We start from the raw sequence: 26,820 nt of genomic DNA, 5'->3' as shown, positions 1-26,820 counted from the left end.
CTCGTCACAGCGCCCTTGTCTGGTCTAAGACTCACCCCCGATCACTCTCTAGTTTTGGACATCTACGGTCTGCCCGTCTGAAACACCATAGAACAAAATTTAGTATCTTTCCTTCGCACCATTCAGATACGTCAGGCGAGCTTTAAAAATCTAGGATGTGTTTTCTGTTTGGGTTTCAGCTCCTTCATCCCCCTCGTCACCTTCCTCTACGCACTCTCTACAGGCGAAAACGCCTCTTCTAAAAAGAGGTTCTGAATGAAAAGCACACGCGGCCAGCCGAGAAAAGAGCCAGGCCCTCCTCCTCCATCTCGATCTGACACAGCCCCTTCTGCTGTGACTGCCTGAGATAGTGGCGACTTTGAGAACTGTGCCCTCACCATGCACCTCGTCCAGTTAGGGACCTGGGCTCCAGCAGCGCCCACAGCACTGTCCCGCCCCACACCGCAACGAGCTAGTTCAAACGTTTTTAAATTAAGACGTGACTCAAAGCCACCTTGGCTCAGCTTCTAGCCACTGCAAGGACCCCCTACATAAAGTCCCTCAGAATTACCAGTTACCCTATAAACTGTTCAGTGCAAAAACAGAAATGTTTGGGATTCGAATTGTGTGTGCATTTTGTTAAAAACAAACACCTAACAACTTTGCTCTTGCTGATTTCTAGAACACTGTATCCCAGTGGGGAAGTAACAAATTAATTTGTGCCACAAGGCTTTTTCATGGCCGCAAACAGTAAGACGTCTTAGAGGAAAATTAAAACTCCCTTCTCAAGAAGACAAATTAACTGAACTTCCTCTTCAGTGCCATCCAGGTTTGAGCCAGGGTGTCAGGTCAGGGGGCATGGCTCTGGCCAGCTGTGTGGCAGGAGCAGATGCTACTGATTAAGAACCAAGGGGCCACCAGGGGCGCGGGGCAGAGTGGACCCACACCTGTGTGAGGGGCCCGCTGCCAGCAATGGACGTGCTCACCCAGGACGTGCTCAGCACCATCAGCACCGATGGTGAGAAACAGCACCCAATGGAACCACACAGTAAACCACGACCGGCGACATGAAGATTTTGCATGAAGCTGACTAATGGAAGGACGTGAAACTGCATTAACGCAGCGAGAGGTTCTTCTGTGAACCAGTAACGCACAAACTAACTTCATTACATTACACTTCCTGGACTTAATTAAAATTAATTCTGAGCAAGAAAAACAGTATACATTGAAATATCCAATTAGTTCTTTTAAATTCGAGTATAATATTAAGAAATCAGGATAATCACAATTCTCATAACTGTAAGTAAAGAATACTATCTTATAAACCTATAAACAGCTATTTTTCTCTTGAAAAACTTAATTCTAAATCTGGATGGGTGTATGCAAGGGGCCTTCTTCTTGTGTTTAGCTCATTGGCAAATGCTTCAAAAATACAGCAAATGAACCAGCGCTGTCCACTGCTGGATAAGCTGTCTCGCACAGTATTTTCATTTTCAAAATAAACTGTTTTGTTCTTCAAAGATATGATGCTTTACTATAAACACACACACATACCCCAAACCCAAAAACGTATTAATGAGAGAAAAAAGAATTTAATCTCTTAATTAAAATAATAGCTCAAGAGTGAAAAGCTACATGTGCTCAAAACAGTTTGTGGGAAATTATGTTTGGGAGAACGGATCTGACAGATAAAATAACTAGCCCTGTGGAATGAACCGAGACAGCCAGACGCAAATCACTGCAGACTGAGCACCATGCTGGGGTCTCTGAAGCCAGCGTGAGCCTGACCCAAGGCTTCACGATACTGGCGGCCTGCACATCTCAAAAAAGATTATATTCAGGTTGAAAGAAAATTAAAAAAGCGTCCTGGTATCTGCGCCCCCACTCTCTCAGGAGAGGGTGACACCTGCCGGAGGGGTGCGGGTCTCGGGACGGCCCAGCTCTGACCCGGGAGGAATGCCAGGGACCAACACGGTCGGAAGCAGCGCTCACGGGGGCGCAGGCTGAGAGGCGCTCGGAGGGCGGGCAGCAGGGGTCAGCGCTGACGCTCGAGCTGATGGGCTTCACAAGGAAGAAAAACTGAACTATTTCTTTGAAACAAAAATGTCAGAGACCCCATCCTTAAATACCATTATCGGTCACAGAAGCTTCGCAGCGCAAAGGACCTCGCAGGCCTACAGGCCGCGCGTCTCTTACAGCCACTGCCCGGCTGCCACCGGGGCGGCGGCTCGTGACGCCTCCGAGGCGAGTGGGCGAGCGGCACTGTCCCCTCTGCTACGCTGACGCCTGACACTCAAGGAAGGCGGGACAGAGACACACGTGCTGAACCTCCGGCCCGTGAGAAAGACGTACAGCTCGGAACACGCGCCTTTCGGTCGCCAGGGCGGGAGAGGCCCTCGCGAGGGTTCTCGGGGGCGGCAGTGCTGCCGGGCTGCTTGCTCAAGGCCTGGAAGGGGAGGCTGAAACTTGCCGACAGGGCCACCGAGGTCAGACCGGAATTCAAGAGCCCTTCCCTCTGAAGTGCTGTCTGACACTGGCCTTCTGTCGTTAAAAGCCAACTGACAAATGTTGACTGAGGCAAAGTAAATGTATCGGGCAGGATGGCGCCGTCTGGCGGGTGACACAGACGTGGTACTACGGCATGATGGGCACTAAGAGACACTGAACACGGGGACTCATGCAGAACGTGAGCTCAGGGGTTACAGGGCAGACGACGGACTGGCACGGCTGACGGACTCCTCTAAGATCCACGTGACACTCAAGAAAACACAATAAAAATTCAGTGGAAATTTCTCTTACGCCACCAAAAAACAGGTACAGAGAGCTTAATTAACGAATGTCAGTAATAATTCGATTGCGTTTCTAACAGTTGAATATCTAAAATCTATTTCTAATGCAACAACAATGAAATGGATTTACTTACTCTATGTGACATTTCTCTCATTTGCTCATGTATTTATGACCAGTAAAAATACACAGAACCAATTTTGACTAAAACTGAGAAAAGTCAAAACCGTAAACAAATAGCAACACTTAAAGGAAAAAGGTAAAGAGTAACTAAATCTAAAAACATTCAAAGGCATGCGTCTAGAGGGTTGCGACACTACGTGTCCTGATCCGAGCCACCCCTAAGAACTGGTCTACCAAACACACAAAACCACCACCACTAAAAGAAAAAAGGAAATCGAGACAGGAAAAAAGGACCAAAGGGAAAGAAACAAGAACATACCAAATCTAGAACAGAGATTGCTGGCATAGCAGTCTGCTGCAGGTGGCAGAGAAGGAAAAAAAAGAAAGATGAAGTGTGAAAAAAAAAAGTTACGTTTACATCTGTATTCCGCCACCAGCACCTCTGTCGCCCTCATGCTTCGTCTGTTTCTGAGACACCCCAACAAGAAAAGCAAAGAGCTACTAGACGAATTTCTGGCATTCAGAAATAGCTGCCCACGTGGTATTAAACATTGAGTTTCATCCTTAAGATACATAGAAACTAAAAAGGTAATATTTCTCTTAGCTCTCTTAGAGACTAAAATATTCATCTTAATATGTAATTAATGGTAAATATAGATACTTTCAACTAAATTTTCATAAACTTTTTGAATATCATAATAAACACAAAGACTTTAAAACAGTGTTTTAACTATCTGGAAAAATTGACAGACCTTCAAAAAAAAATTCAGTCTTTCCAGAAAAGAAGAATTCCTGCAGTTTTATAAACGCAGCTGCTAACTCTGGGGTCGTTGGGACGCAGCTGCAACAACGAACATTCATGTCGGCTAATCTGTCACAGACAGCCGCGGTTCAGGGTCTGGGCAGCAGGGGTGAGAGGCGCGAGGCCATGAACACGGTCAGCTTCTCCATGACTCCGCCTGCAGTGCGGCCGCCAGTGACCCTGGCGGGGCAGGGGAGAGGCACACCGCAGTGGCCAGCGCATGGCTGACACTGGCCGAGGGGGGCCGGAGCTGCAACTGCCAAGCGAAAGCCGTTCAGAGTGCTTATGCTCGAAGTCATCCGCGTTTATCAAAAGCTGTTCTTTCAAGTAAAATAATACGGACAGCGAACATGGTCGCCCTGAAGGAGTTTTACTAGTGATGACTTGGAAAGTACTCATAAAACAATGTTAGTAGTTAACATTTAGGTCTTCGCTTTAGAAACGTCTGTGTCTTCAGCGGGATTCCAGCTGAATTCTGGGTAAAGATCTATATAGTTGGCTGAAAAAAGCGTGTGTGTGTGTGTGAGAGAGAGAGGGAGAGAGAGGGAGAGAGAGAAGGAGGGGGAATCTCGGGAGTGAACTGAGGAGCTGGCGCTGCTGGCCTAAGCACCCACTAATCATGACCCACGACTCAACGCGCCCGGCAGAACCACTGAAGGGTCTGACCAGCGGCTCCTGGTTCAGATCTCAAGTACAGACAGCATCAGACAAAGGCTGGAATTAGAAACAAAATCTAAAAGACAAAAAGGACACGCTCTTGGCTGTCTTCTCAGATATTGCATTGTATTTAAAAAAAAAAAATCACTAAAATTCATTAACATGAAGTGGTCAACAGCACCCTCTACAAATTAATACTGATAAATGCCTCTCTGTCAATTCTCTTGAGAGGCTAAGAAAAATCTCAAATTTGGCAATTTAACAATATATTGCATTAAACTAACATAAATCTTACTTTTCTTCTTTTATTTGTTACAGAAAAAGCAGGTTACTTGTATAATCTGGAGAAACAGGAATAAAGTCACAAGTTCTCAGCATCTTTACCCCCTCACAGACGGGTGGTGGTATAACAAACAGTGGCGTCCCCCGCTTGTCACCACCGTGGAGGGCCTGCCTTGCTCCTGTAAGGATACTGAGCCTCCCCCGCAGGCTGCCGACAGCGCCCCTGGGGCCCACTGTCAAGGGCTGACCATCGCGGGGCGGGCAGAGGGCTGCGGGCCAGAAGCAAAGGCTGGCGGGCACTCGCAGGCTGCGCCCCCACCAACAACCGGGCAGTGAACGGGAGCGTGTGGGTCCACAGCGCCCCAGACAGCGACTGCCTGGCAGTTTCGGAAACATCTGCGTCCCCTGGGCGAGACTATTACTGGTTATTTCCTATTTCCTCACCGAAGGGCTTGAGAAGGATAAATGTAAGTTTAAAATACTGTCGAAACTGTCCAGTTTTCTCACCCCAGGTGGTGCGCACAAGCGCCAGCCAACGTAAGTCCTGCCAAGCCGTCGTGCGCCCAAGGGCCCCTCCAACCCCACGTGCCCCACGCCCCGCGCAGCGGCCCACGCCCCAGCTGGACTGGCCGCACGGGAGACCCCGCCCGCAGCTCCTCCCTGTTACCCGGGCTCTGCGCTCCGCCTCCAGGCGCTGCATGATGAGCACGGTGTCCACGTCGTCGTCCTCCTCGTCCTCCTCGTCCTCGTCCTTCTGCTTGGACTCCTGCAGGCGCTTCTGGAACTGCCACTCCAGCATGAGCTTGCGCAGGCGGTCGCCCTCCTCCGCCGAGCGCTCGGCCTTGCCCTGCAGCTCCTGGATCTCCCGGCTCAGCATGTCCACGATGTGCATCTGCTGCTGCTTCTCCAGCTTCTCGCGCGCATCCCGCTTCCACGGGTCCGGCGACAGGCTGTCACCCGACGACAGCTCCTCCTTGCTCACCGTGATGTACTGCAGGTCCCTGCGCTCGATGGTGCGCGGCTGCTGCTGGGGCTGCAGCTCGCGGATGACCGTGTCCTGCGGCCGCGGCAGCGTGGCGGGCTTCTCGGGCTTGGCGGGCGGCGCGGGGTGCGGCGTGGCGTGCGGCGCGGCGTGCGGCGCGGCGAGCGGCGCGGGGAGCAGCGCGCGCGTGCGCAGCTGGCCCAGCTTGCGCTCCTGCTCGCGGCGCTTGCGCTCGCGCTCCTCCTCCAGCCGCGCCTTCTCCTTCTCGTACCAGCGCTGGTGCTCCTCCCGCTTCCTGCGCTCGGCCGCCGCCGCCTCGGCCGCCGGGGGCCCCCGCTGGCCGGCGGGCGGCCCCGGGAGGGCCAGCTCCAGCGGGACCCCGTCGAACTCGCCGGCGTAGTGCGCAGGCGGTGGTGGCGGCGGTGGCGGCAGGTCTGTCCGGAGGGGCTGGGAGACGCCCATGGGTGCGGGCGGCACGGCCGCCGGCGTCTTCCAGCGCCCGGGGCCGCTTCTGGTCAGCGTGGAGGCCGGCGTGCCCGACTTGGAGGCCGGGTCCAGGTGCTCCTGGCTGGACGCACTGGAGCCCAGGGAGGAGCCCTGGTTTAGCCACACGTCGCTGTCGGACTTGCGGTCCAGGGTGCCCTCCAGGCGACGCCGCTCGAGCTGATAAGCTGCATCTTCCCGAAGCTCCTCCTGGGAGCGGGCAACACGCTGGAAGAACAGAAAGGCAGGCTGTGGCGGTCCTGTCGCTCAGCGAGAGAAGTTCCGTGAAATTCACAAACGCTTCGTCTTCGGGGAGAAGCGTCAGGAGAAAGCTAGGAGGGAGGTGGGGAGGGGGAAGCGGGGAGGCTGCCCCGCGGCTCAGGGGCTCCCCAGCCTCAGAGCCTTGCCAGTCTGCCTTCTCTGCTGGAGGAGAAACTACTTTTTCTCTATCGCTAGCCAAAAAACGAAATGCACAAGAACTTGGGACTTTGCCCAGGGTCCCTGCCTAATACTCAGGCCCTGCCCGCACCTCTGCTGGGCACCTGCACACAGCTCTGCAAGGGTGGACATATGTGGTCTAACCGCGTGGACAGCACCGAAAGCCACTTCTCCGTGGAAACATTGTGACCACTAAGAACAATCACCAAATCCTAACCCTCCCGTCCACCCGCGACTCTGAGCCTGAAGAGTGCCGGGGAGCCCCCCTCACCTGGACCCCGATGCTAGAGTGACTGCCGTCCACGTGCACGCGCGGCTTCTCCTCGTAGTCCGCCCACTGGTGCTGCGAGGGCGCCACGCGGTCCTGGGACTTGGACGCAGGGAAGGTGAAGTACTCCCTGGCGTAGGTCTGGGTGGGGATGGGGTAGGCTTCCGGCCGGGGCGGAGGGCTCTGCTCCTGGAAGCGTGAGGAGGGAGAGAGTGAGACCCCCCTCATCTCCAGTGATCTGTTCAAAATACAGCACACAAATCTGAAAGCTGCGTTAAAAGCCAAAGTTTGGTCCCATCTGAGAATAACAAAGACCTTCTTTGGCCCAGACTTATGAATTTAAAGCTCATGCACCTGACTTTTACATTAAAAACTAAAACGTTAGACACTCGGGAACGGCGGACGACACTGACGCGTGGGGGGAGGGCAGCGTGGGTGGGGGCAGTGAGCATTGCAGGGGGAGGGCGGCCGAGCGGCCAGGCGCCCACCTCGGCGCACAGGTTCCCGGTGGAGACGGACGTCACCCTCGCGGCTGCCCCGGGCGCATGCGCAGTCTTGCCGCCGGGACCCGGAGGCTGATCTGCTGGAGAGAGTGGGGGGGAGACGTGATGTGACACGGGAAGCTGAGCCACGCCCAGAGCCCGAGCGCGGGCACCATGTGCCGCACGGCTGCATCCTGCCGCACGAGGCACTGAGGGCTGCAGGCTCGCCCTCCCGCCGGGGCCTGAGCGTCACGGCCAGAGCCCCAGGGGCGGCGGACGGTCTCGGCGCAGGGACACGGAGCACATCCTGTACGCTCTGCGGCCCTCGCCCCTGCTGCGCGTCCTCCCGCGTCCTCCACTCGTCAGCACTGCTTCGCGAGGTGGCCGCCACCCCGGCCGGAGCGCCAGTAGCCCGCCCGCCCAGAGCCCCCGCCTGGAGGCCGAATCGAAGCTTTTGCAAGTTCGTTTTTACTTCTTGTTAAAGGATCATTCGTTTGCATCTCCCTCGTGGAAAACGAGCCCTGTCAGCCACGTGTGGGGAGGGGCTCAGTGCAGCCAGTACCCCGCGCCCCGCGCCCTGGATGGAGCAGGAGCCCGGCAGTTCTTACTCGCTACATTGGGGCTGGAGCGGTGGTCGGCTCTGTTCTTCATCAGTCTGTCGTCGCCAGGCAGCTTCTTTGGCTCACTGTACTCTGCCCACGGCGGCTGAGGGCTCTCGGGTGACCCATTTTGAGCCGAGTTGTTATAGAGCTCGAAACCTTCACTCTTCGGTCGCGGTTTACCCGAGCCGCGACGATCTGAAACTGAAATCAATGCGCATTCAGGATGTTGCCACTTGTTCAAGGTTTAATTTAAACACCCCATTTACTTTGAAAGATGACTCTACAGATATTTAAAACTCCCTAATTAAAACGTCTTTAGCAGAAAAAATAAGATGATTTTTCTAAGAGGGTAAAATCTACGGAATCTTTAAAAGTTCTACAAATAAAGCAAAACTTAACTGACACTAATGGAAAAAAGTACTAACTACTCTTTCAAAGCTTATTTTCTCATAAACTTTCATTTTTTAAGTAACAAAGTAACAACCTGTTTTAATTTTTCAAAACTTAAAAATAAATGTTCCCTCATTTTTTAAAATACATTAATTCTTTCACTCAGGGATATCATTGTCGTGAGCAGACGTCATTCAATGTGACTGTTCAATCTTTATTTTTTAATTTTCTCAGCTTCTTGCTTGGCAGCCCTGATTTATTAGCTAAGTTTCCCTCTTTGATTTCTGACTCCTTCTAGTTCGCTTCTTTGAAATCAGATAAGCAACATGTTAAGTTTTATGTCATGAAAAAAGTAAAAAAATGCAGTCAAGCCATACAGTGCGAGACAGGGATTTTTAGGGGCCCCGTTCTGTTTGGTTGCAGGAGGCAACCGGTCCAGGTGCTCGGGGACCTTCTTCTCACTGTGCTGTTACTGCTACATCTAGACTGTGGGGTCCGGGCTCTGAAGCTCCTATGACGCAGACCTAGGGCGAAGGCTCGCTGGCCACGCAGCCAGTAGCAAGGCGGCTTCTGGGGACTGAGATGCACCGTCCCTAACAGTTTAAAAGACACTGTGAGTCGCAATCTTTTTTCCTGTGGTTTCTGAACTAATTTCTTTAAAAAGCCCTACATTTATATGGATTTTATTCTGAGATTTTTGATACAGCTACAAAACCATGGTTCCCACCAACATATTACTTTGCTCAAATAACTGGGCCTTTTATTTAAAGTGCGCTACACGTGACGTGACGATCACGTGCAGGGCTGGAAGGGCCCTTCACGGGCACGGGCGTTCCCTCGGCGGCGTCCACCTGCTGAGGACCGCGCTGCGCTCGCTCACCGCCTCCGAAGGGCCAGTCACGTGATGCGCTCGGCACCGAACACGTGACCGTGCCTCTCCGTGCCGGGCGTGCGGGGCGAGAGGGCTCTCGGGAGGGGCGGCCAGGCGCACTCCCTGCCTGAAGCCCGGGCCCCCCCTGCCCTCACGCCCGCTTGCTCGTCCTGGTGGCCGCACCCACGGGGCGCCCTTCGGCTCAAGGGAGGCCCTGGACGCTCCGCGCCGGCAGGGGGCGTGGTCGTGGAGGGGACGCGCGCCATCCTTACGTCTCTGCATCGTCGGGGACGGCTGGCTGAGCAGGGTGGCAAGGCCGTGATAGATGGCCCCTTGCTTCGCGACTTCCAGAGTCACCACGGACGTCGTTCTTGTCATGAGCTCTGCAGCCCTAGAAGAGAGCGTGACGCACGTGAGGAAACGCAGCGCCACGGGGCCGCGACCGGGCGGCCACAGCCCCGTCTGCGCCGGGGGCGGCGCGCTGCCCTCCGACAGCCCGCCCGCCGCCCGCCGCCCGCCGCCCGCCGCCCGCTCCTCCCCTCTGCGCGCGGCCCACGCACACTGCGCCCCGCAGCGCGCCACGGGAGAGACTCCGGGCAGCGCCAGGGAGACTTCAGACTTCGGAGAAGCTGCTCGGCGCTAACTGCCCGCTTCCATCTTGCCAGCGAGTGAAACGCCAGGGACACTGAGGTTTCGCCCTGAGAACAGGAGGCGGCGAGGGCGCGGCCGCCCAGCGCTCTTCCAGCGGTACAATTTAACGTGAGACATCCCCAAAATGTGAGTGTTAAGCTTAAAACAAACCAACGATACCTTTCTTGAGAAAGTCCTACCAGACTCCGTCCGTCCACACTGAGCAGCTGGTCGCCGGCGGCGAGGCGTCCATCCTGGGCACGCCCAAGGGCACACGCGCGAGAGGCAGGACAGCGAAGGGAGCGGGGAGGGAAAGGCCACGGTGAGCACACTGCCTGTCTGTGTTTGCAGCAAAGCAGCAGGGGCATGTCCCGTGTCGCTCGTTACATGTGTGATGGAACAAAAACCATACTGACCACGTCCGCAGCGCCTCCCTTCACGACAGACTTCACGTAGATCCCAAGCTTATCCTGGCCAGCGCCCTGAGCAAAAGCAAGGTGGAAACCATGATGAAAACACAAAACACACCAGAACTACACCACTCAGTGAACACGACGAGTTAAAAATGACACACGGACACGGATAACTAAAAAAGTCCTGGTTCTCGTTTTTACATGTAAATTAAAATACAACAGTATTTGATAAATATAAAGAAAGTTAACAGGAAATGCACCTATTTTGTTTCCAAATTACGAAAAATGATTACTGAAAAATGAGTCATTTGTCAGTAAATCTGCTGATAAGACTAAAACGGACCGAACCCTGACGGCGACTCGATTGGTTCTGAGCAGCCGCAGCGGCGAGCGCCAGAAACGACCAGGGCAGGTGCTGCGACGGCGCCACTTCGCCAGAGAAGCGCCTGGCGACAGGGCTTCTGCGTTCCCGGATCTGCCTGCACCCCCAAGTCCTCGCTGTTTTCATGCACACCATTTAACATTTAAAACAAGAAAACTTCCACGACAAACACTTAGTAAAACCTAATTAATGAGGGAAAATTACGCAGAAAACATCTACTGCTTCAGTCTAAGGTCCTGTCACTGGCGGTAACCACCGAGGCCGCGAGCCCAGCGGACGCGCCGCCGCAGGGAAGACGGCCCTTCCGTGACACAGCCTCACGCGCGCCTGCGACGGCACGGCTGACGTTCCGGGTACTGTCCTGGCGCCATCACAGGCGTGAACGCGCACGCCTACTGCCACCACTCCTGAGCGTGTGCTCTCGGCTCACGGCTACTTCCGGAGCTGTGAAATGCTGTCTCATACAGCAGAAGTATAAAAAGGACAGGGACGTCAACGACCTGACTGACACACATTTCCTACGACCGAACGATGTCGCTGCCACTCAGCGCCCTCTTCCCTCGAGCTGACAGAGCAGGTTTAGGAGGAGGCCCACCCAGCAGCACGGCCCACAGCAGGACACCACGGTCTGGGCCGGGAAACGCCCATTGCACGCCGCACTAGGCAGACAGTGTAAAATGGCTCAGTTTAACAAAACCATTCAATGCTGGGAAGCGGCGTGGCCCAGGTGTCCCGTGGGCACGTTGTCTGGAGGCTGAGTTTGCTGAAGTCCAGAGTGAGCTAAAGTCAAGAGCCCCCCCGGCCGCGGCCAACCCCGGCCCAGGCTGTGCGGCCCTTCCCCGCGTGTGTCTGTGTGGCGCTGCCCGCTGAGCCCGCCTGGCCCGGACACTCGACTGGCCACCAGAGGCCCCGGGGAATCACCCAGCACCACAAACACTATGCGACGGCTGGGGGCAACCTGTGGGTCTTGCCTGGGTCCTACTACCATAAAAATTTAAAAATAAAATCAACCATGACTGGGATACTTGACAAAGCTTGTACTTTCTTGTAAATCTGATATTTCACAATAAAAAACATACCGTAGGTACTTACTAAATGTCAGCTTCCGGATGCTGGCATGCCACTCAGCAGAAGAGCAAGTCACGCAGCTCCTGCCTGACTTTACTTACGTGTGGCCGGGGGGTCCTTGAACCTGGGGCCTAGGACACGCTAGGCACGTGACTTCCAGGACAACCCCAACTGCTTCCTGCATATCTAACCTAATTTATGATTAAGTGCTTCATTCAACAACTCAGCTGTTTAAACGACAATGTGATTCATTCCACAAATACTCGCTAAATGCCTCGGCCGTCTGAAGCTCTGCTACATCAGAGAAATGGACAGAAAGCCCTTGTTCTCATGGAACTCATGTTCTAGAGCTTTCTTCATAGCTGTCAAATAACGATTCCCATGGGGGGCCCTGAGAAACCCTCTTTTCCTGCAAATGCTACAGGATATTTATATGCAGCTAACGCCCCTAGGCCAGACTTCCTGCGAAGTTGCTAAAGCTACAGTAACTTTCCTTCTGTCCTCTACTGAACGGACATGCACGTAACGTCACAGAAGTTCAGGTACGGCAGCCCAGCCCCGCGCCCGCGGGCCGGCTCAACCAAGACGGGAAGACGTCAAGCAGAAAACTCCAGAAATAAACATGTGCAGGTTGTAAATCGTGTGCCATTCTGAACAGTGCGATGAAATCTCACGCAGCCCAGCTCCACCCCCCCGGGGCCCAGTCGCCCCTCTGTCCTGCGTCCCCACACGGTAGATGCTCCGCTCTGTCGGCCGGGCTGCGGAGACCACACTGACTGACCCTTGTGACAGGACATCGTTCTGTTCTGAGTTATTGCTGTTCATTGCTCACTGTGCCTCATTTACAAAGTGAACTCCGCCATAGGTGTGTAGATACAGAACACACAGCATGCACGGGCCTCGGGGTTGTCCGTGGTTTCGGACACCCACGGGGGTCTCGGAATGCCCCCCCCACCATGAATAAGGGGGGCAGCTGTACCAGTTTTTAGTGTGAATGGGCATTTTCACACAGCATTATTTTTTGGTAATGAAATACTGTCCTTTAAAATTAGAAATAAAAATCCTCCTTTTAATAAGATAATCAGCCGCTTCTGTATTTGACAAGAAAAATATCAGTAATCCCAGCAATACAGCATTTTTAGTAACACCGATACACACACTAGATCAGCAGATCTACACGTTAAAACTGCAGGTCATACAAGCCAACTAACTGAAAGTCCCTGACAAGGAACCATGGCATCCGACATTTAAAGAAAACGCCCTCGGGGGAGGTGGTGGCGGTGATGCACAGAACGTGGATCTGGAACGTTCTACCAGCACCCAGACTCTGGTCGGCGCCGAGTCTTCCAGACGTGCTCTCGACCCACACCGCTTCCCCGGTCGACATCCCCTGCTTCACGGACCGGGGGCTCCACTCACGACCGTGGACGACGTGCCAGGCCGCGCGCGGCCTCCGGGGACGCCTTTCCCGCCGCCACCCCGCTCCCCACCTCTGCTTACCCAGATCCTGGCCGCGCTGTGTGAGCGGCTGCTAAACCGGCCCTAAGACAACTGTAAATACCACTGTTGCTCAGAGAAATTGCAGCTCCACTAGCAGTCGTTTTAGAAAAACGAGATCACAGGTGGCTGCCGGGAGATGAGGGAACTCTACGGAGTTTCTGCCTGTGTGAGCGCGTGTCCCAGATTAACACGGTAGTTACTTCCAACCCCAAACACCAGAACCTCGGACCAACTCAAAGCCGAGCCAGCGTCTCCCCCTGGTCGCAGCAGCCCCAGCCAGGAACGCCTGCCCAGACTGGGCGGCCAGAGCAGTGAGCTCGGCCTGGCCCCAGCGAACCACCCCACGCCGGGGACAGGCCGGCGCTGGCACGGCACCAGGGCGGCCGCGGCCGCCGGGCCCCGGGGACGCCTCAGCACTGCGGCGCCTGCTAGCAACCCGCCCCACTCGGTCTGAATGAAATTAAGAACGTCGGACACTATGACCAAAAAATGACATAAAACAAAACATTAAGTTTAGAATCGTTAAACTGCGTATCTTATTTCTAAGCGATAATGAACAAACTAATCTAGACTGAACTTAGAGAAAATAATTCTACTAGTTCCTATTTTATTTAATGTGCACACACATGCGGACACACAGTTAAAATTCATTTTACAGTAATTCTATGCATTTTCTAATTAAGGAAAATGGGGTCCAGAAGTGATAACATTTTGCTACGTGTCACCTCTGTCATTGAAAGAATGTAAATGCATAAGCAGGGGCCAAAGCCAAGTATAAGAACACAGAAAAATAACTTCTCGGACATCGGTGAAGTGGCATCGGGTGCTCCAACACTGTGCTGCCCGACACCGCAGCCGCCAGGCCACTGAGCCCAGGAAATGGGCCAGGCCCAACAGAAGTGTGCGGTCAGTATAAAGCATACCCAGATGTCAGAGACGGCGTGCGGCAAAAAAATCTACAGTATCTCGCTAATGAACTGTATTGACTATATGCTGAAATTGTAACGTTTTAGATATGCGTAAAACATTATTAAAATTGATTTTAATGTTTCTTTTTATTTTTTTTAAGATAGCTAATAGGAAAATTAAAATTACGTATGAAGCCCACATTCCATTTCCACTGGACAGCACTGCTCTAAAACTACAGGCTTTTCGTAGTATACGTGACAGTAACCACGGGTACTGGTAATAAACTTAGAATTTCATGAACGACTGAGTGAAAACAAGATCTTACCATAATATAGTTGGGCCAACATTTTACCACCTGACTTCCAAACACAAGAAGAGTTAAGCACAGTCATTAAAACTGAGATCACAATATGATAAATAGCTATATGAAGGCTAGTTTTAAGAATTACTTGGCTAAAGACATCTAAGCTGGTATTTGAAAACCTTATTACTGTTATGTTTAGTGTGTGTACTTGTAAAATTAAACATGAACGCTTATACAAATAAGCATAACCACTTAGAACTACCCCCCCACACTTTATAAATCGAGTTCCTCTTTGAAAAGGATCTTCCGGAAAGCAGTTACATGTTCCAAAGGCAGCAGGAATTATGAATTTTACATACAGTCTTGAAATTTAATTGAGTGTGACTGTGGGAATAACACAGCCGTCGAGCGTCCGGACGGCTGCCTGGCCCGGTGTGCTGGAGGACCGCCAGCAAGCCCGCACCGGCCAGGAGCACAACGCCACGGTCCAGCTCCTCGGTCCCCAGAAGGGGACTGCGGTGGAGTGGCAGATGACGCTACAGGTGGTCTCAGCGTCAAGCACAGAACACATTTTCTTTACAAGTGAAGGAAGAGGAATTGACGGGGAGGAGGAAGAACGAGGAGGTGGGGTGAAGCACCCCCGGTTCCCGGCGTTTACCTGTAGGAAGAGAGCGCCACGAAGTTAGCAAACACGGGCTCCCTGGAGGGCGCTAAGCGGCAGAGCCAGCGGCCGGGGGCCGAGGCTCCGCTCTGCCTAGAGCCGAGGAGCCGGGCACCGCGGGCCGTCGCCGTGTCCGGGGGACAGCGCCGTGCTGTCCCCGGTGCTCGCCGCAGCCAGCGGCAGGCTGTGTGTGTGTGGGCGCCCGGGCGAGTCGCAGCACGAGCATCGTGAAGTGCTCCCGGGAGCGGCAGCAGGAAGGAGGCCCGGTGACCTCACCCCCATTGTTCTCGGGCCCGGACACGGCACGGCCCGGACAGGCAGAGGGCTGGGGTGACCTCACCCCTTCCTCGGTGCCTGGGGTGTGGGGGCTTGTGGGGGGTCAGCAGCCCCACGTCCCCACTGCTCCGTCTTGGGAGCAGCTGTAAAGCTTTCCTTGGGGCAGGGGTTTCCCTGACTCCGAGCAGAGTGCGGGTTCCCATGCGCGGGGTGTCCGTGTCCGGAGGTCTCTGCATCCGGGGGTGTCTGTGTTGGGGGTGTCAGTGCCTGGGGGGTCTCTGTGTCCGGGGGTGTCTGTGCCCAGGGGTGTCCGTGCCCGGGGGTGTCCGTGCCCGGGGGTCTCTGTGCCCAGGGGTGTCCGTGCCCGGGGGTGTCCGTGCCCGGGGGTCTCCGTGCCCGGGGGTGTCCGTGCCCGGGGGTGTCCGTGCCCGGGGGTCTCTGTGCCCGGGGGTGTCCGTGCCCGGGGGTGTCCGTGCCCGGGGGTCTCCGTGCCCGGGGGTCTCCGTGCCCGGGGGTGTCCGTGCCCGGGGGTGTCCGTGCCCGGGGGTCTCCGTGCCCTGGCCCCGGCGCCCCGCGCCCGCTCGGCTCCCCGCACGCACTGCGGGATGCAGCTGCCGCACACCGGCTGTCCCTTCTCCACAGCATCCCCGACGCCGGTGGCACAGGCGGCCTGGGCTGGGCGCAGGGCCGTGCTGGCCACCGGCCACCGGCCACGTGCCCCGCCCAGCTCCTCCCGCCTGGCAGCCCCGGCCCCCGCCAGACTGGGCTGCCCCACGGCGGCCCCTCCGCCCATGGCCCCTCCAGACCTCGCACTTCTACGAGAGCCACGTGCGGGTGGCAGTTCTGCTTCAGAGCAGTAAGTAGGTTCCTGTCACTTTAATATCACTGAGCATTTCAGACAACCCCAGAAATCAGCACTCAGGCCGCCGTTATGAAATGGGTTAAAAATCATACTTTTATCTAATTCACTACTTTGCTTTCAGAACTAAAATACGAAATGTTGTTTTCAAATTCATAAGCACCGTGGGCACCAGGGCACTTGGCAACCTGACAGAGGTCACTTCCGGTGCGTGTGCAGCAGCTGCTGGGCACGGGCCCCCGGCATCTCCGGGTCCCCACTGCTTCTCTGTCCAGGGCCTCCCCACGGGGCCGCGGCAGGGGCTGAAGGGCCCACGCCGGTAACTGACCCTCCTCTTTCAAGGCAGAGGAATGCGACTTTGGGTCTTAAGCTAGTCAACTTAAAATCACAGTCTGAAAGCACAAACAAAACTGTTTATTTTTAAATAAAAATAGTGGAGTCTAAATGCTTTTAAAATTATCATCTTATGTTCACTTTTAGAAAAAAACGAGTTAGAGAAAGCCTACGGTAAAAGGCACTTAATGAAACCTAAACAGAGTTAGACCACAGATACTCCTGTATACATCCTCAGTAAGTCACACAGCCGTAGTTACAATTATTTCAAGCAATTTTCCCCATTTGTGACCAGCAGGATTAAATTTGCTTTCTCTCTGCTTTACGTGAGACGCACGCAGAAGCCTATGTTTTCATGACCCTTAAGGAACCAGCAGCATTAGAACAAAAGCAGCGAGCATCTGGGCGCGTGATTACGGGCGACAGAGGGGCTGCTCTGCGAGCGAGCGTCCCCGGGGGAGGGGACTCCAGCAGCAGCGCCCGCAGCCCAGCGCCCCGGGGGACACTCACCGCGGGCTCCACGCGCCCCACGACTGAGAACCACATTCGGCCCCGAGGACCACGCGGCTGCCCGCACTGCCGGCACCGCTCCCCTGGCCTCGCTCCGGCCGCCACCAGCACGGCTGGTCTCGCAGCCCGGCTCGCCACGGCCCCGAGCTGGACGCAGGGACACAGTGTGGCACTCAGCAACGCGGACGCGCAGCGATGCAACACTCCGGCTCTTACGCAACTGGGCCGCTCTGATTTTTGTCCACTTTGTACTTTATTAAACTTTAAAAGAGCCAGAAAAAGAAAAAGGAGGGAACTGTTTGTATTTTAAAACTCCAAATTAAACAGGAAGCGCTGCGCTGTCCCACAGATGAGTAAGTGGGGCCCGCGAGCCTCCCAGGGCAGTGTTTTCTGCAGCGAGCCGCACGCCCGCACGGTTCCAAGTCATCTGGCTTTCATAAAACGGAACCGCAGCGTGCAGGCGGCGTCAGCGGACTCGACATCAAACGGCGTCCGGGCTCACAGCAGCGAAGCCACCAGCCGGGAAAAAATAAAGGCCTGGGCCGGACACCAGACCACCGCGGCTCACGAGAAGGGATGGAGCGCGCGGACGCTTGCGGCTGCCGGGGGCAGGGCTCAACGACGGAGGCCTGCGGCCCGCGGGCCTGCAGGACGGGGCACTCCGGCCGGGTGAGCCTGCCAGGAGCAAAAGCGACAGGCGACGCACGGCATGGTCGTGGACCGCGGCAGGCTCCGCTCGCCGGGTCCCTGAGGCCACCTCGCTACCACGGCCGCGCCGCCGGCCCGGGCAGGTGACGGCTCGCTCTGGGCTCCGGCACCAGGGGGCAGGCGCACGGGCACGTGACACCGCGGGGTCTGCGCTGGGCCGTGGGAGGAAGGCCGCCTCGCACCCCAGGCGACGGCTGGCGGCGAGCGCTCCGCGAGTCACGCGCTCCAGGGCACCCGTGTGGTGGGGCCCAGGCTCGTCTCCGGCTTGGCCTTCGGAGCTCCGCACACCCCCCCACCACGCCACCTCCCAGGCCGCACGTTCACGGACCCAGCTTCTCAGGCATCCGAGTCCCAAACGTAACACGCTCACCGCTGACCTCGCGACTCGGCCGCCCCCGGCAGCCGACACGTGGCGGACAACGCGGCCGCGTGCCCGGGGCGGAGCCAGCGTCGCGGGGCCTGCGACGCTGCCCTTCTGCTCACATACCAGTTCACCACCCGGCCCGAAGCGGCCACCCGACAGGCGAGCGTGGTGGGTCCGGGACCAGGACCTGCAGCGCCGTGATGAGGCCGCGTCCGCCTCGGCCGGGGCCGCGACGTCCCGCAAGGACTTCCGGCCACCGCCACCACCACGGCCCGGCTCAGCCGCCGCCGCCTCCGCCCGGGACGCTTGTGCTCGCTACCTACACACTGGCGCCGTGACCGCACAACCCCCGCTCCGCGACGTGGAAAAACGAACTTTCAAAACCGATCGCGGATGCCTTCGCCGGGCTCCCTCCCACAGCTGCCTCCTCCTGCCTGTCCCTCCTACTCCAGGATGCGGTGACCGAGGAAAAGGGCCAAAGACACCTAAATTGGACTTGAATCTGCAGAGTGCAGGTGATTTCGTACTGAGAGACATTATTTTTTAATCTGGAAAAGATGGAGATGCCACTGGATGGCAGCCCACGACACTGCAGACAAGCGTTTCAGACGGCAAGTCAGAGCAGCATTTGAGTAAAATCTCACAGGCGCGTGTATCAGGAAACACAGAGGTTAAATCTTCCCTGCACATCTGAGTGCGGTTCTGTAATTTTTATCCTGAAAAGGGGCACCTGATTCTGTCACTAAGCAAAAGGAATAGTCTACAGCTGATCCTGTTCACGTCCCCGAAGTTTTGGGCTCTGCGTCCCTTAAATCACAAGTCCGGAAACGTGTTCGCGCATGTGGCCCTCTGGGGAGGAAGCAGGAATCGGGGCTGCAAGCTGGGTGAGGCGGCGCCAGACCACCGCCAGCCGATCCTGGGGACTCCATGGACCCCCCGCTTCGGAACTGGATCGCTGTGCCCCAGATGACAGCTCTGCCCACACCCTCGAGGCTCTTCCCGCGGGGCCCTGACCCCCGTCTGGTCCCAGGCCCTCGAACCTGTCCCCCCCTCCCCGCCCCTCCCAGACACGGCCTCCCGCACGGTCAGCTCCCCACCCCCCTCCTCTGTTCCAGACCCTGCGCTTTCGGAGGAGCCTAGAAGAGGCAGTGAAACGCCCCCGCCTGCCCAGCAAGAGCTGCGGGTACAGGTCGCGCATCATCCCACCGGGCCCGCGGCACACGGGGGGCCGCCGCCTGGTCCCCCCACCCCCGACGTGACCTTACTCCTTGTGTCTCCAAATCCTCACGCTCGAGGAGCTGAAACTGCGCTTCCTTCACAATGCCCTGGGCCGTCGGCGCCACGCGGGGTCCGAGCGGTCTCCTGAGCCCCTACCACCCACCAGCAGTGAGACCAGGACCACAAGCCTGCTCGGGCGACGAGGTACTCCGACCGAGTCTTCTGTGTCTGACGCCCACGCCATGAGGTGACCAACACAGCATTAGACTACAGGACGCTGCTCTCTCCCCAGCCTGGTAGTCGGGATCCGCCCACAAGGTCACGGGCTCCGCCCCCCCTCTCAGGGGCTCCCACTCCACTCTCCACGGAGATGGCCCCGGCTCCCTGAGCCTGAGCACAGGGGTTCCATTCACACCCCACCCACCAAACAGACCCAAACACGCCCTGCGCCCGCAGGCAGAGACACCCTCCCACACAGCCGGCTCCAGACACTGATCCAAGGGCGCAGGAATGAGGCCCGGCCACCCCCGGTCCCGGGCTGGCCTACCTTTGCTGCCACGATGCTGAGGCCCATCCCATTTTGCTTTTTTAGGGTCACAGTGATTATTTCAGGTTCCTTCCTCAGAGGCTGGGCCTAAAGGATGAAAACAAAGGTTTGCTTTAAGGTTGAAATAGGAATGCCTCCACATGGCGAGGCAACTCATGATCTGTCTAGTCAACCACATTCGTGGTTGTGAATGGGGAGAGGAAATAGGGGAGTAGGAGAGGAAATAGCAAAAAAAATTTAAAAAGTCAGTGAGTACAGGCACTCTTCATGTGTCCACTTGGAAAGTAAACGTCTTGACTCGAGAGTATCAAAGATGAACCTAGTCACAGATGCTACTTAAATGTTATTTGAAGAATTTAATGTATAGATAAAACTAAACTTCTATCACTGCCAGGTTACAAAAACCCAATCATAAAGGCAAAATTAAAATTTTACTTTATAACCTTCCACAATACACTACTAGTGTTCTTTAAGAAAGGAACTTAAAACTCACTTTACACTAAGAGGACAGAGAAAAAGCTCTGACGCAGGTGACCTAGCGTCTGTGTCTCTGGGGACAACGCCACCAGCGTGTGCTTTATCGTCAACAGCAGCACGACGGCAGCCACCGGCCTGGGCTGCAGCGCGCACAAGGCCTTCAGGGTGGCGCCCGCTCGGCGGCACGACGCAGCCGAAGTGACGAAGCTACGTCCCCACAGGACAGGCCGGTTCTCGAACAGATCCATAAAGGAATGAGCGAGCGGAGTGAGTCACGGACGGGACATGCTGCACACGTCACACCTCACGCGAAAGGGTAAGCAACGCCAAGGACGCCGCCAGTGTCTGCACACTGGGGAGCATCCAGCTAACTAAACCCGCAGGTAAGAGGGCGCACTGCCAGGGAGCGATCGCGCCTGGCCTGTTCATTCAGAACCGTCTGTGAAAGAGAGAACGGCCTAAGGGAAATAAATAAGACCAGGTGACATTAGAATTTTTTTTTTTTTAACTCAAGACCTGAAATCTCCTGAGGGATCTGTAAATAAACTAGAAAGATAAAAAAATCAGCGATTCTATCCAAAAGGTACTTGTTTTTCTCTAAAACCTAGGATTTAGAACTTGTTCTCGTTTGGGATTTGGCCAATAACAGTCAGTAACTAGGCTGATCCCAGATATTGGAGGGATGTTCCCCGCACCCAAAGCCAAGATCACCTGTTTGGTCAAACAGAGAAGTCATCGACTACTTCCATTTTTGGAGATGAACACGATGTATCTATGATACTGAGCCAAAATAAATCCATACTCTTTGCACTCCACACACAAAGCACGCATTATGCTCTCCGTTCCACACTGGGCTCAGCCACCTGCCAGACAGGTCCCTCGGCGGGTGGTCGTGTCCTCAGACACTGTTCGCACTGACCACCACTCAGCAATTTGGAAGACTTATGTTTAGCTGTTGTATAGCCCAGAATCTCTAAACTTTGGCCCAGAGACACTGTCTACTTCTATGCCACCTGGGGTTATGTGGCCAGGTCACTAAACTGCCACCTCTAATCACACGTAACACACTGACTCCTCTGCAGTGACCCTGACAAATGTGGGGTCACATCTGCTTTCTCCTTGAACCCAAAGTGGCTTAGGAGACAAAAATGACAATTATAGAAAAATATTTAAAGTAAATAAAACTAAACAAAAATGTTCAAAGAGAAAACATTTCGTTTACATGTTTTCTGGACTGATACTTGAAAGACCCGCTGGTTCGTGTCATAGAGGACAACAGAGCCGGCACCTCCTCCTGAGGCGGCAGCCCTTCCTGTTAGAATTCACTGTGTGGAGTGAAGCAGACTTTTCCTTAACACTTACGAAGCTCGTAAATACCGGAACTGACCACTCTTCAAAAATTGTAAGGTGTTAGTAAACGACCCAAGAGAAATCCAAGATAAGGTAGAACTAAGAAAATGTTTTTAGCAAAGAAAGACATTTTCTAATAAAATCTGTTAAGGCTACCATATTAACATATTTTAAAAAAACACATGTTAACATTAAAGCTGGTATAAGCACAGAAAAAAATATTCTTTATTTTAAAAATCACTATTTGTTTATAGACAAAACTTGTAAAGACATGGCCTGGAAATAAAAACTTAATGTATAAGTCATGAGTTTAAGATTCTTTAATAAAATATTTCAAGGTGATTTTTAAATTTTCCTATCACAACACTGTTCACTGTAAGCAAGGAACGAATTTCCACCGAGTTTCAAACTGTAAGGAGTGTTTCTTTTCTAGCCCGCCTGCTGCCCTCAGGATACTTGCCAGCTCTGTGCTGTCGTGCATGAGGTGGCTTTCGTAATCCGCGCCTTCAAAGTACACTGTCCAAGTACCTGGCGAACGTGCGTGAGGAACCAACCTGCAAAATCCTGAGGAGAAAACAGGCCAGTAGTGAGACCGAAAAGCACACCGTGCCAGACACAATGGCAGCTGCGCGGAGCAGCGCACGGTGCCACCTGCTTCGTGCCCAGTGACGGCCTCGGCACGCTGCACCGCCAGACAGGCAAAGCCCTGCGCTTGCTCTGGTCCAGTGGAAGGTCGCCGCCCAGCAGGGAAGCGGCATTGGCCGCCGTCCTCTGTGCACGGGCTGTGCCCTCACAGCCAGGCGAAAGCTGAGCTGCAGGGTGCTCGCCTCCTTGCTGGTGCGGCCCCCCGCACCGGGCCAGGACGCCTCGGCGCTGCTCAGAGTCACGCTCCAACAAAGGGGGAGACGGGAGGGACCAGAGAGCTATGCGGACGTGGACAGCTGCCTGCACTCTTGGACAAAGGCCTCCGTGGCTCAGTCGAGATATTATTTGGCTCGTACAGCAAGTCCGGAGGACAACGGGCCCCTACTCGTTGCTCTTTGCCTCAGTTTCCTTGCAAATAATACTTAAATTTATTACAAGTAAATTTTAGAATTATTTTAAAACGTTTTAAAGAATATCTTTGATATTTTCATCAGGGATAAATGATACCTTTAAAGAAACTAATGCTTTCAATTCAAAATACCTCATTTTTCACTTAGTCAGATCTTATTTTGTTTCTCAGAAGCTGTGTGACAGTCATGTCACAGCTCCTGCTCCGCTTCTCCAAGTGGAGTTGTCACCATCAGCTGCCAGTGAGGACCGAGGGCTCGCTGTGCGGCAGACGCCACGCCGTGGCCTGTTGGGGCCTCTGGTCACCTGACCCCGACGACATGCTACCGCTCAGGGGCCCGAGCCACCATCGGCTGCTGCCCTTGTCCACCCTCGCGTCCACCGGCGAGGGCGACTCTGGCTCTTATGAGACACTTATGAGACTGTGGTGGAGGAGAACGAGAAGCCGCAAACGTCCTCGGTTCGAATAGGGATGCACACTAATTTTACTTAGCTCTAGGCCTTTAAAAAAAAAATCACCATTTCGATTGTTTCAAAAATCTATGTGGTGAGTAAAATATTCACTGAAGTTAAAAATCACACTCATTAAATTTACATTCTTACAGACATAACCTTAAGCTCCTATTACTTTCATGTGTTTAAACCCCTAAATTTGGGGTCTATTTTCTACTCATCTGAGTTTCGTGTTACAGAAGAGTAGCAGACTGAGACTGAAATCTGGTCTAACGTAAAAGCTCACGCTGCAGGTACAAGTGTGGTGCTCTCGTCAGCGATGTAAACAGCCGTCTGAGGCATCGGGACTCGGCCGCGCCTGTGTGAGACACGCCGGAGTCTGGGTCTCTCGGCGCTAACGCACGTGATCGCGGGCACTGGCGACCGTGGCCGCCGTCAGCACCCAGAGACCGGCTCTGGGCGGCCGTCCCCAGGGAGCCACAGGCCATGGCCACCCTCACAAGGGCCATGTCGCCACACGCATTTCACAGACAAAAACTGCAGGTGATGAAGCTGGGATCGGAACTCGGAACACCTGGTTCCAACGCTTGCGCTGCTCTCAGCGGCCCTGCCTGCTGGCACCGACGCAAAGTGACAGTTCGGTTCCAGGGGACCAGCCGAGGCCCCAGGCTCACCAACACCAGGAAGGGGAGAGCCATCCGAGGCTCAGGCCAAACGCGACTGTGTCGCCGGCTGAGCAGACCCGGTGCTCACAGGAGGGGCGCGCGGCACGGCCACAGGGACCTCGTGTCTGGGCCTTTGTGACCCCACATCGCCACAAAGGCCTCCTCCCAGTCCATGGACCCCCGATGTCTCCAGAAGCACATGGGGGACGCTCAATGCCAGCGGACGGCCACCTAGGGACACGTAACTAAGCAAAGTCCCACGCCAACCGGCCTTGGGTCAGGGGCAGCTCGGGGTTGCACCCACCTCTCTGGCACAAGGGGTCCAGGAACTCCTGCAGACCGCTGGGGATGTTCCTCACGACGTCACAGGAATAGCCATCTTCCGGCAGAAGGAACGGCAGCTGCAGGTCGGGGTCCTCCTGCAGCTGCACGTCCCGGCCGTCGCTGCGGGCCAGCTCGTCCGCCGTGTTCTCGGCCACGGCCACCACGTTCTCGATCAGGTCCTGGGTGGGAGAAATGCGCGAAGTTAAAGAGATGCTACGTGGTTGCTACAGGTGACCAGTAACTGCTCTCAGAAACGTCGCGCCGTTGGCAGCATAGCTGCCCCCACCCACGCGGCCGTCCGCGGGGCGAGACGCACGCCCCAGGCCGCGGGGCCGCACGGCGGCGGCAGGGTGCACACTCGTAACGCAGACCGACGCTGACGACTCGCTTCGAGTGACGTGCAGCTCTCCACGGAAACTGTCTGATCACAAGAAAACGGGTTTTCTTTCTGAAAGTAACCATCTTTCCTTGCATAATTCTTTAACAGCCAGCACTAATAATCCTATTTTTGTATTTTTAATTACGCAGGCAAAAGCTCACGTGACGTTAAAGAAGCCAAGATAAAATATGTCTCTAGCTTATACCGAGTTATTTCTGAGTCGGGGGTTTATAAGTGATTTCTGGTGAATGCTTCCTGCACACACGCATGTGGCAAAGTTCACAAACCCTCACTTCACAGGGCTGTGGAGGGAGCACCCGGCCGAGGGACGCACCCTGGCCGCTGAGGCGCGGCCCCCGCCTGTCGCCTTCCCAGTCACTGTCCCCCAGCGCCCCACGCTCCTGTCCGCCCTGGGGATCCGGGCACGGAAGCACTGTTCGCACCCGGCACCTGACTTCTGTGGGCACCTGACGACACTCGCCCACGGCGTCGCGCAGCGCTCAGTCGCTCTGCTTCACGCAGAGCAGCGTTCCCTCACGTGAGGACGACGCGCCCGGCGCGCCCTGCTCAGCTGGCGGACGCGGGGGCCTCCGGTCCCTGGTTATTTTCACAGCTCTTTTCGTGGATAAGCTCGGTGCCGGCGCCAACGGGTCGACCCGACCACCTAATGAGCTCACCTCTCCTCAGGCGCTCGGGACACCCGCACCCACGGTTTCATTCCACTGCGATGACAGGTGTTTGCAGCACTTCTCGCTTTGCAAACAGCCAGCAGGGGTGGGTGCTGCGCACTGGGTGTCCGCCCCTCACTCCGTCTGGGAAGAAGCTGAAACGCCGACTGCACCCGTCGGAGCCTCCACGGGGCCGAGAGGCCAACGCATGGTGTGACTCGGCACCGTGACGCGACAGGCGGTGGCCCCGGGGCCTCGAGCATGGCGGCACGCCCGTGAGGCCGAGGCTCCAGGCGACCTGCCGGCTCCACTCCCCGTCCCTCCCGTGACCTTCCACAACCCTAATCTCTGAGTTAAGTCCCTGGCTATTAAAATGCTGCGGAGTCTGCACGCCTCGCACTGAACCCGCGACACTCACTCATCGACGGCAAAGACGACCGTGCACGATGTGGGACTGAGGGACCGTGACGGGTGCAGGGAACCGCGAGCACCTACCGCCGGGATGAATGGCTCGTCGGGCGCGCAGTGGTAGCTCCGCAGCAGGGCCTGGAGCTGCAGCGAGTTCAGCTTGAAGCAGGTGCTGTTTATGTTCGGGATGTCTTCGGGCGCGTACTTATCCATGGTGAGCAAGGTGGTGGCCTAGTCAACACCAGAGGGTGGGAACTGACTGCAGGATCCCCTTCCCGAGACACCTGCACGACCGTGACAGCGTGCCGACGGCATTCGGACACGCGGGGGACTTCATGGAAGCACACGTCCACTAACGCGGCCGTGACGTTAAAGGGGACCCCACGCAGGCTTACGGAGGCCGCCTCTCAATTCTACTAAAAATATGTATTCGATAAAATTGGATCTATGGTCAGTGAATGTAATTATGTTGAATTCATGTTCAAGTGCTTTACGTTCCTAAAGCACTGAAAAATTCTCTTAGGAACCTAAAATACTTACCCACCCATTCAGATTACCATCCCCGGGGTCTGAATGAAGTATCATTGCAATGACCTCTTTCAAAATTAGCTGACTCAAAGAGGAGACTAATAGCCTTTTTCTATGGTAAATTTCCTTAAAAGATTAGGAAATAAAGAAAAAAAAGATACCAAACTCCACACTATAATAACAAACGAAACTTGCCCTGGGCTTGGCGGCTGCAGGTACGCACTTCCCCTACCTGTGAAACAGCAGACCAGTCTCTGGACAGCTAAGCAAGTCCCTGGGGACTGGTTAAGCCATCAGGACGTGGCCGTGTCATAGGCCTTTGTGAGTCTCCCGCTGTCTTCCCCTGTGAGGTGAGGATTTCCGGCGGGACACCTGGAGGCCTCTCTCTTCACCCCCTGCATCTACTCCTGTATGTGTTCTTGCTTTCTGGGCCCCTGGCTTTGTAGTCTTAATATTTAGTTGCTACTCATTTTTAAATAAAAATTTGTCTTCCAGAAGAAGTTTTATGAAATACACCTTACTAATCTCAATAAAAAGGACGCTTTAAGGGGATTTGATCTCCTAGTTACCGCCTGTGATGGGCAGAGCTGTGTCCCCCCAAATTCACGTACTGAGCCTTGACCCTGTCACCTCTGAAGGGGACCTCATTTGGAGACAGGATCGTCAGAACAGCTGCGTTTAAACGAG

At 55.0% G+C, this 26,820-nt stretch overlaps 1 protein-coding gene across 18 annotated transcripts in view; it reads right to left on the bottom strand.

Moving 5' to 3' along the window:
* Positions 1-26,820, bottom strand: part of AFDN (afadin, adherens junction formation factor) — a 102,700-nt gene that overhangs the window by 9,601 nt on the left and 66,279 nt on the right. For 7 of the 18 annotated variants that reach the window (XM_036223600.1, XM_036223624.1, XM_036223622.1 and 4 more), the window contains 12 exons: positions 25,693-25,836; positions 24,131-24,329; positions 22,116-22,219; positions 19,829-19,915; positions 10,193-10,258; positions 9,957-10,030; positions 9,419-9,537; positions 7,892-8,086; positions 7,290-7,384; positions 6,805-6,990; positions 5,298-6,323; positions 3,209-3,244 (listed from right to left, as the gene is read on the bottom strand). In XM_036223600.1, the coding sequence (XP_036079493.1) occupies positions 3,209-3,244; positions 5,298-6,323; positions 6,805-6,990; positions 7,290-7,384; positions 7,892-8,086; positions 9,419-9,537; positions 9,957-10,030; positions 10,193-10,258; positions 19,829-19,915; positions 22,116-22,219; positions 24,131-24,329; positions 25,693-25,836 (2,331 nt within the window). The remainder of the gene's footprint in view (positions 1-3,208; positions 3,245-5,297; positions 6,324-6,804; positions 6,991-7,289; positions 7,385-7,891; positions 8,087-9,418; positions 9,538-9,956; positions 10,031-10,192; positions 10,259-19,828; positions 19,916-22,115; positions 22,220-24,130; positions 24,330-25,692; positions 25,837-26,820) is intronic. The other 11 variants (XM_036223629.1, XM_036223631.1, XM_036223632.1 and 8 more) reach the window with 3 other exon arrangements.

This window comes from Rousettus aegyptiacus, unplaced genomic scaffold (assembly GCF_014176215.1).
Source record: "Rousettus aegyptiacus isolate mRouAeg1 unplaced genomic scaffold, mRouAeg1.p scaffold_m13_p_1, whole genome shotgun sequence".
Taxonomy (NCBI): domain Eukaryota; kingdom Metazoa; phylum Chordata; class Mammalia; order Chiroptera; family Pteropodidae; genus Rousettus; species Rousettus aegyptiacus.
This window is presented reverse-complemented; position numbering and strand designations above follow the sequence as displayed.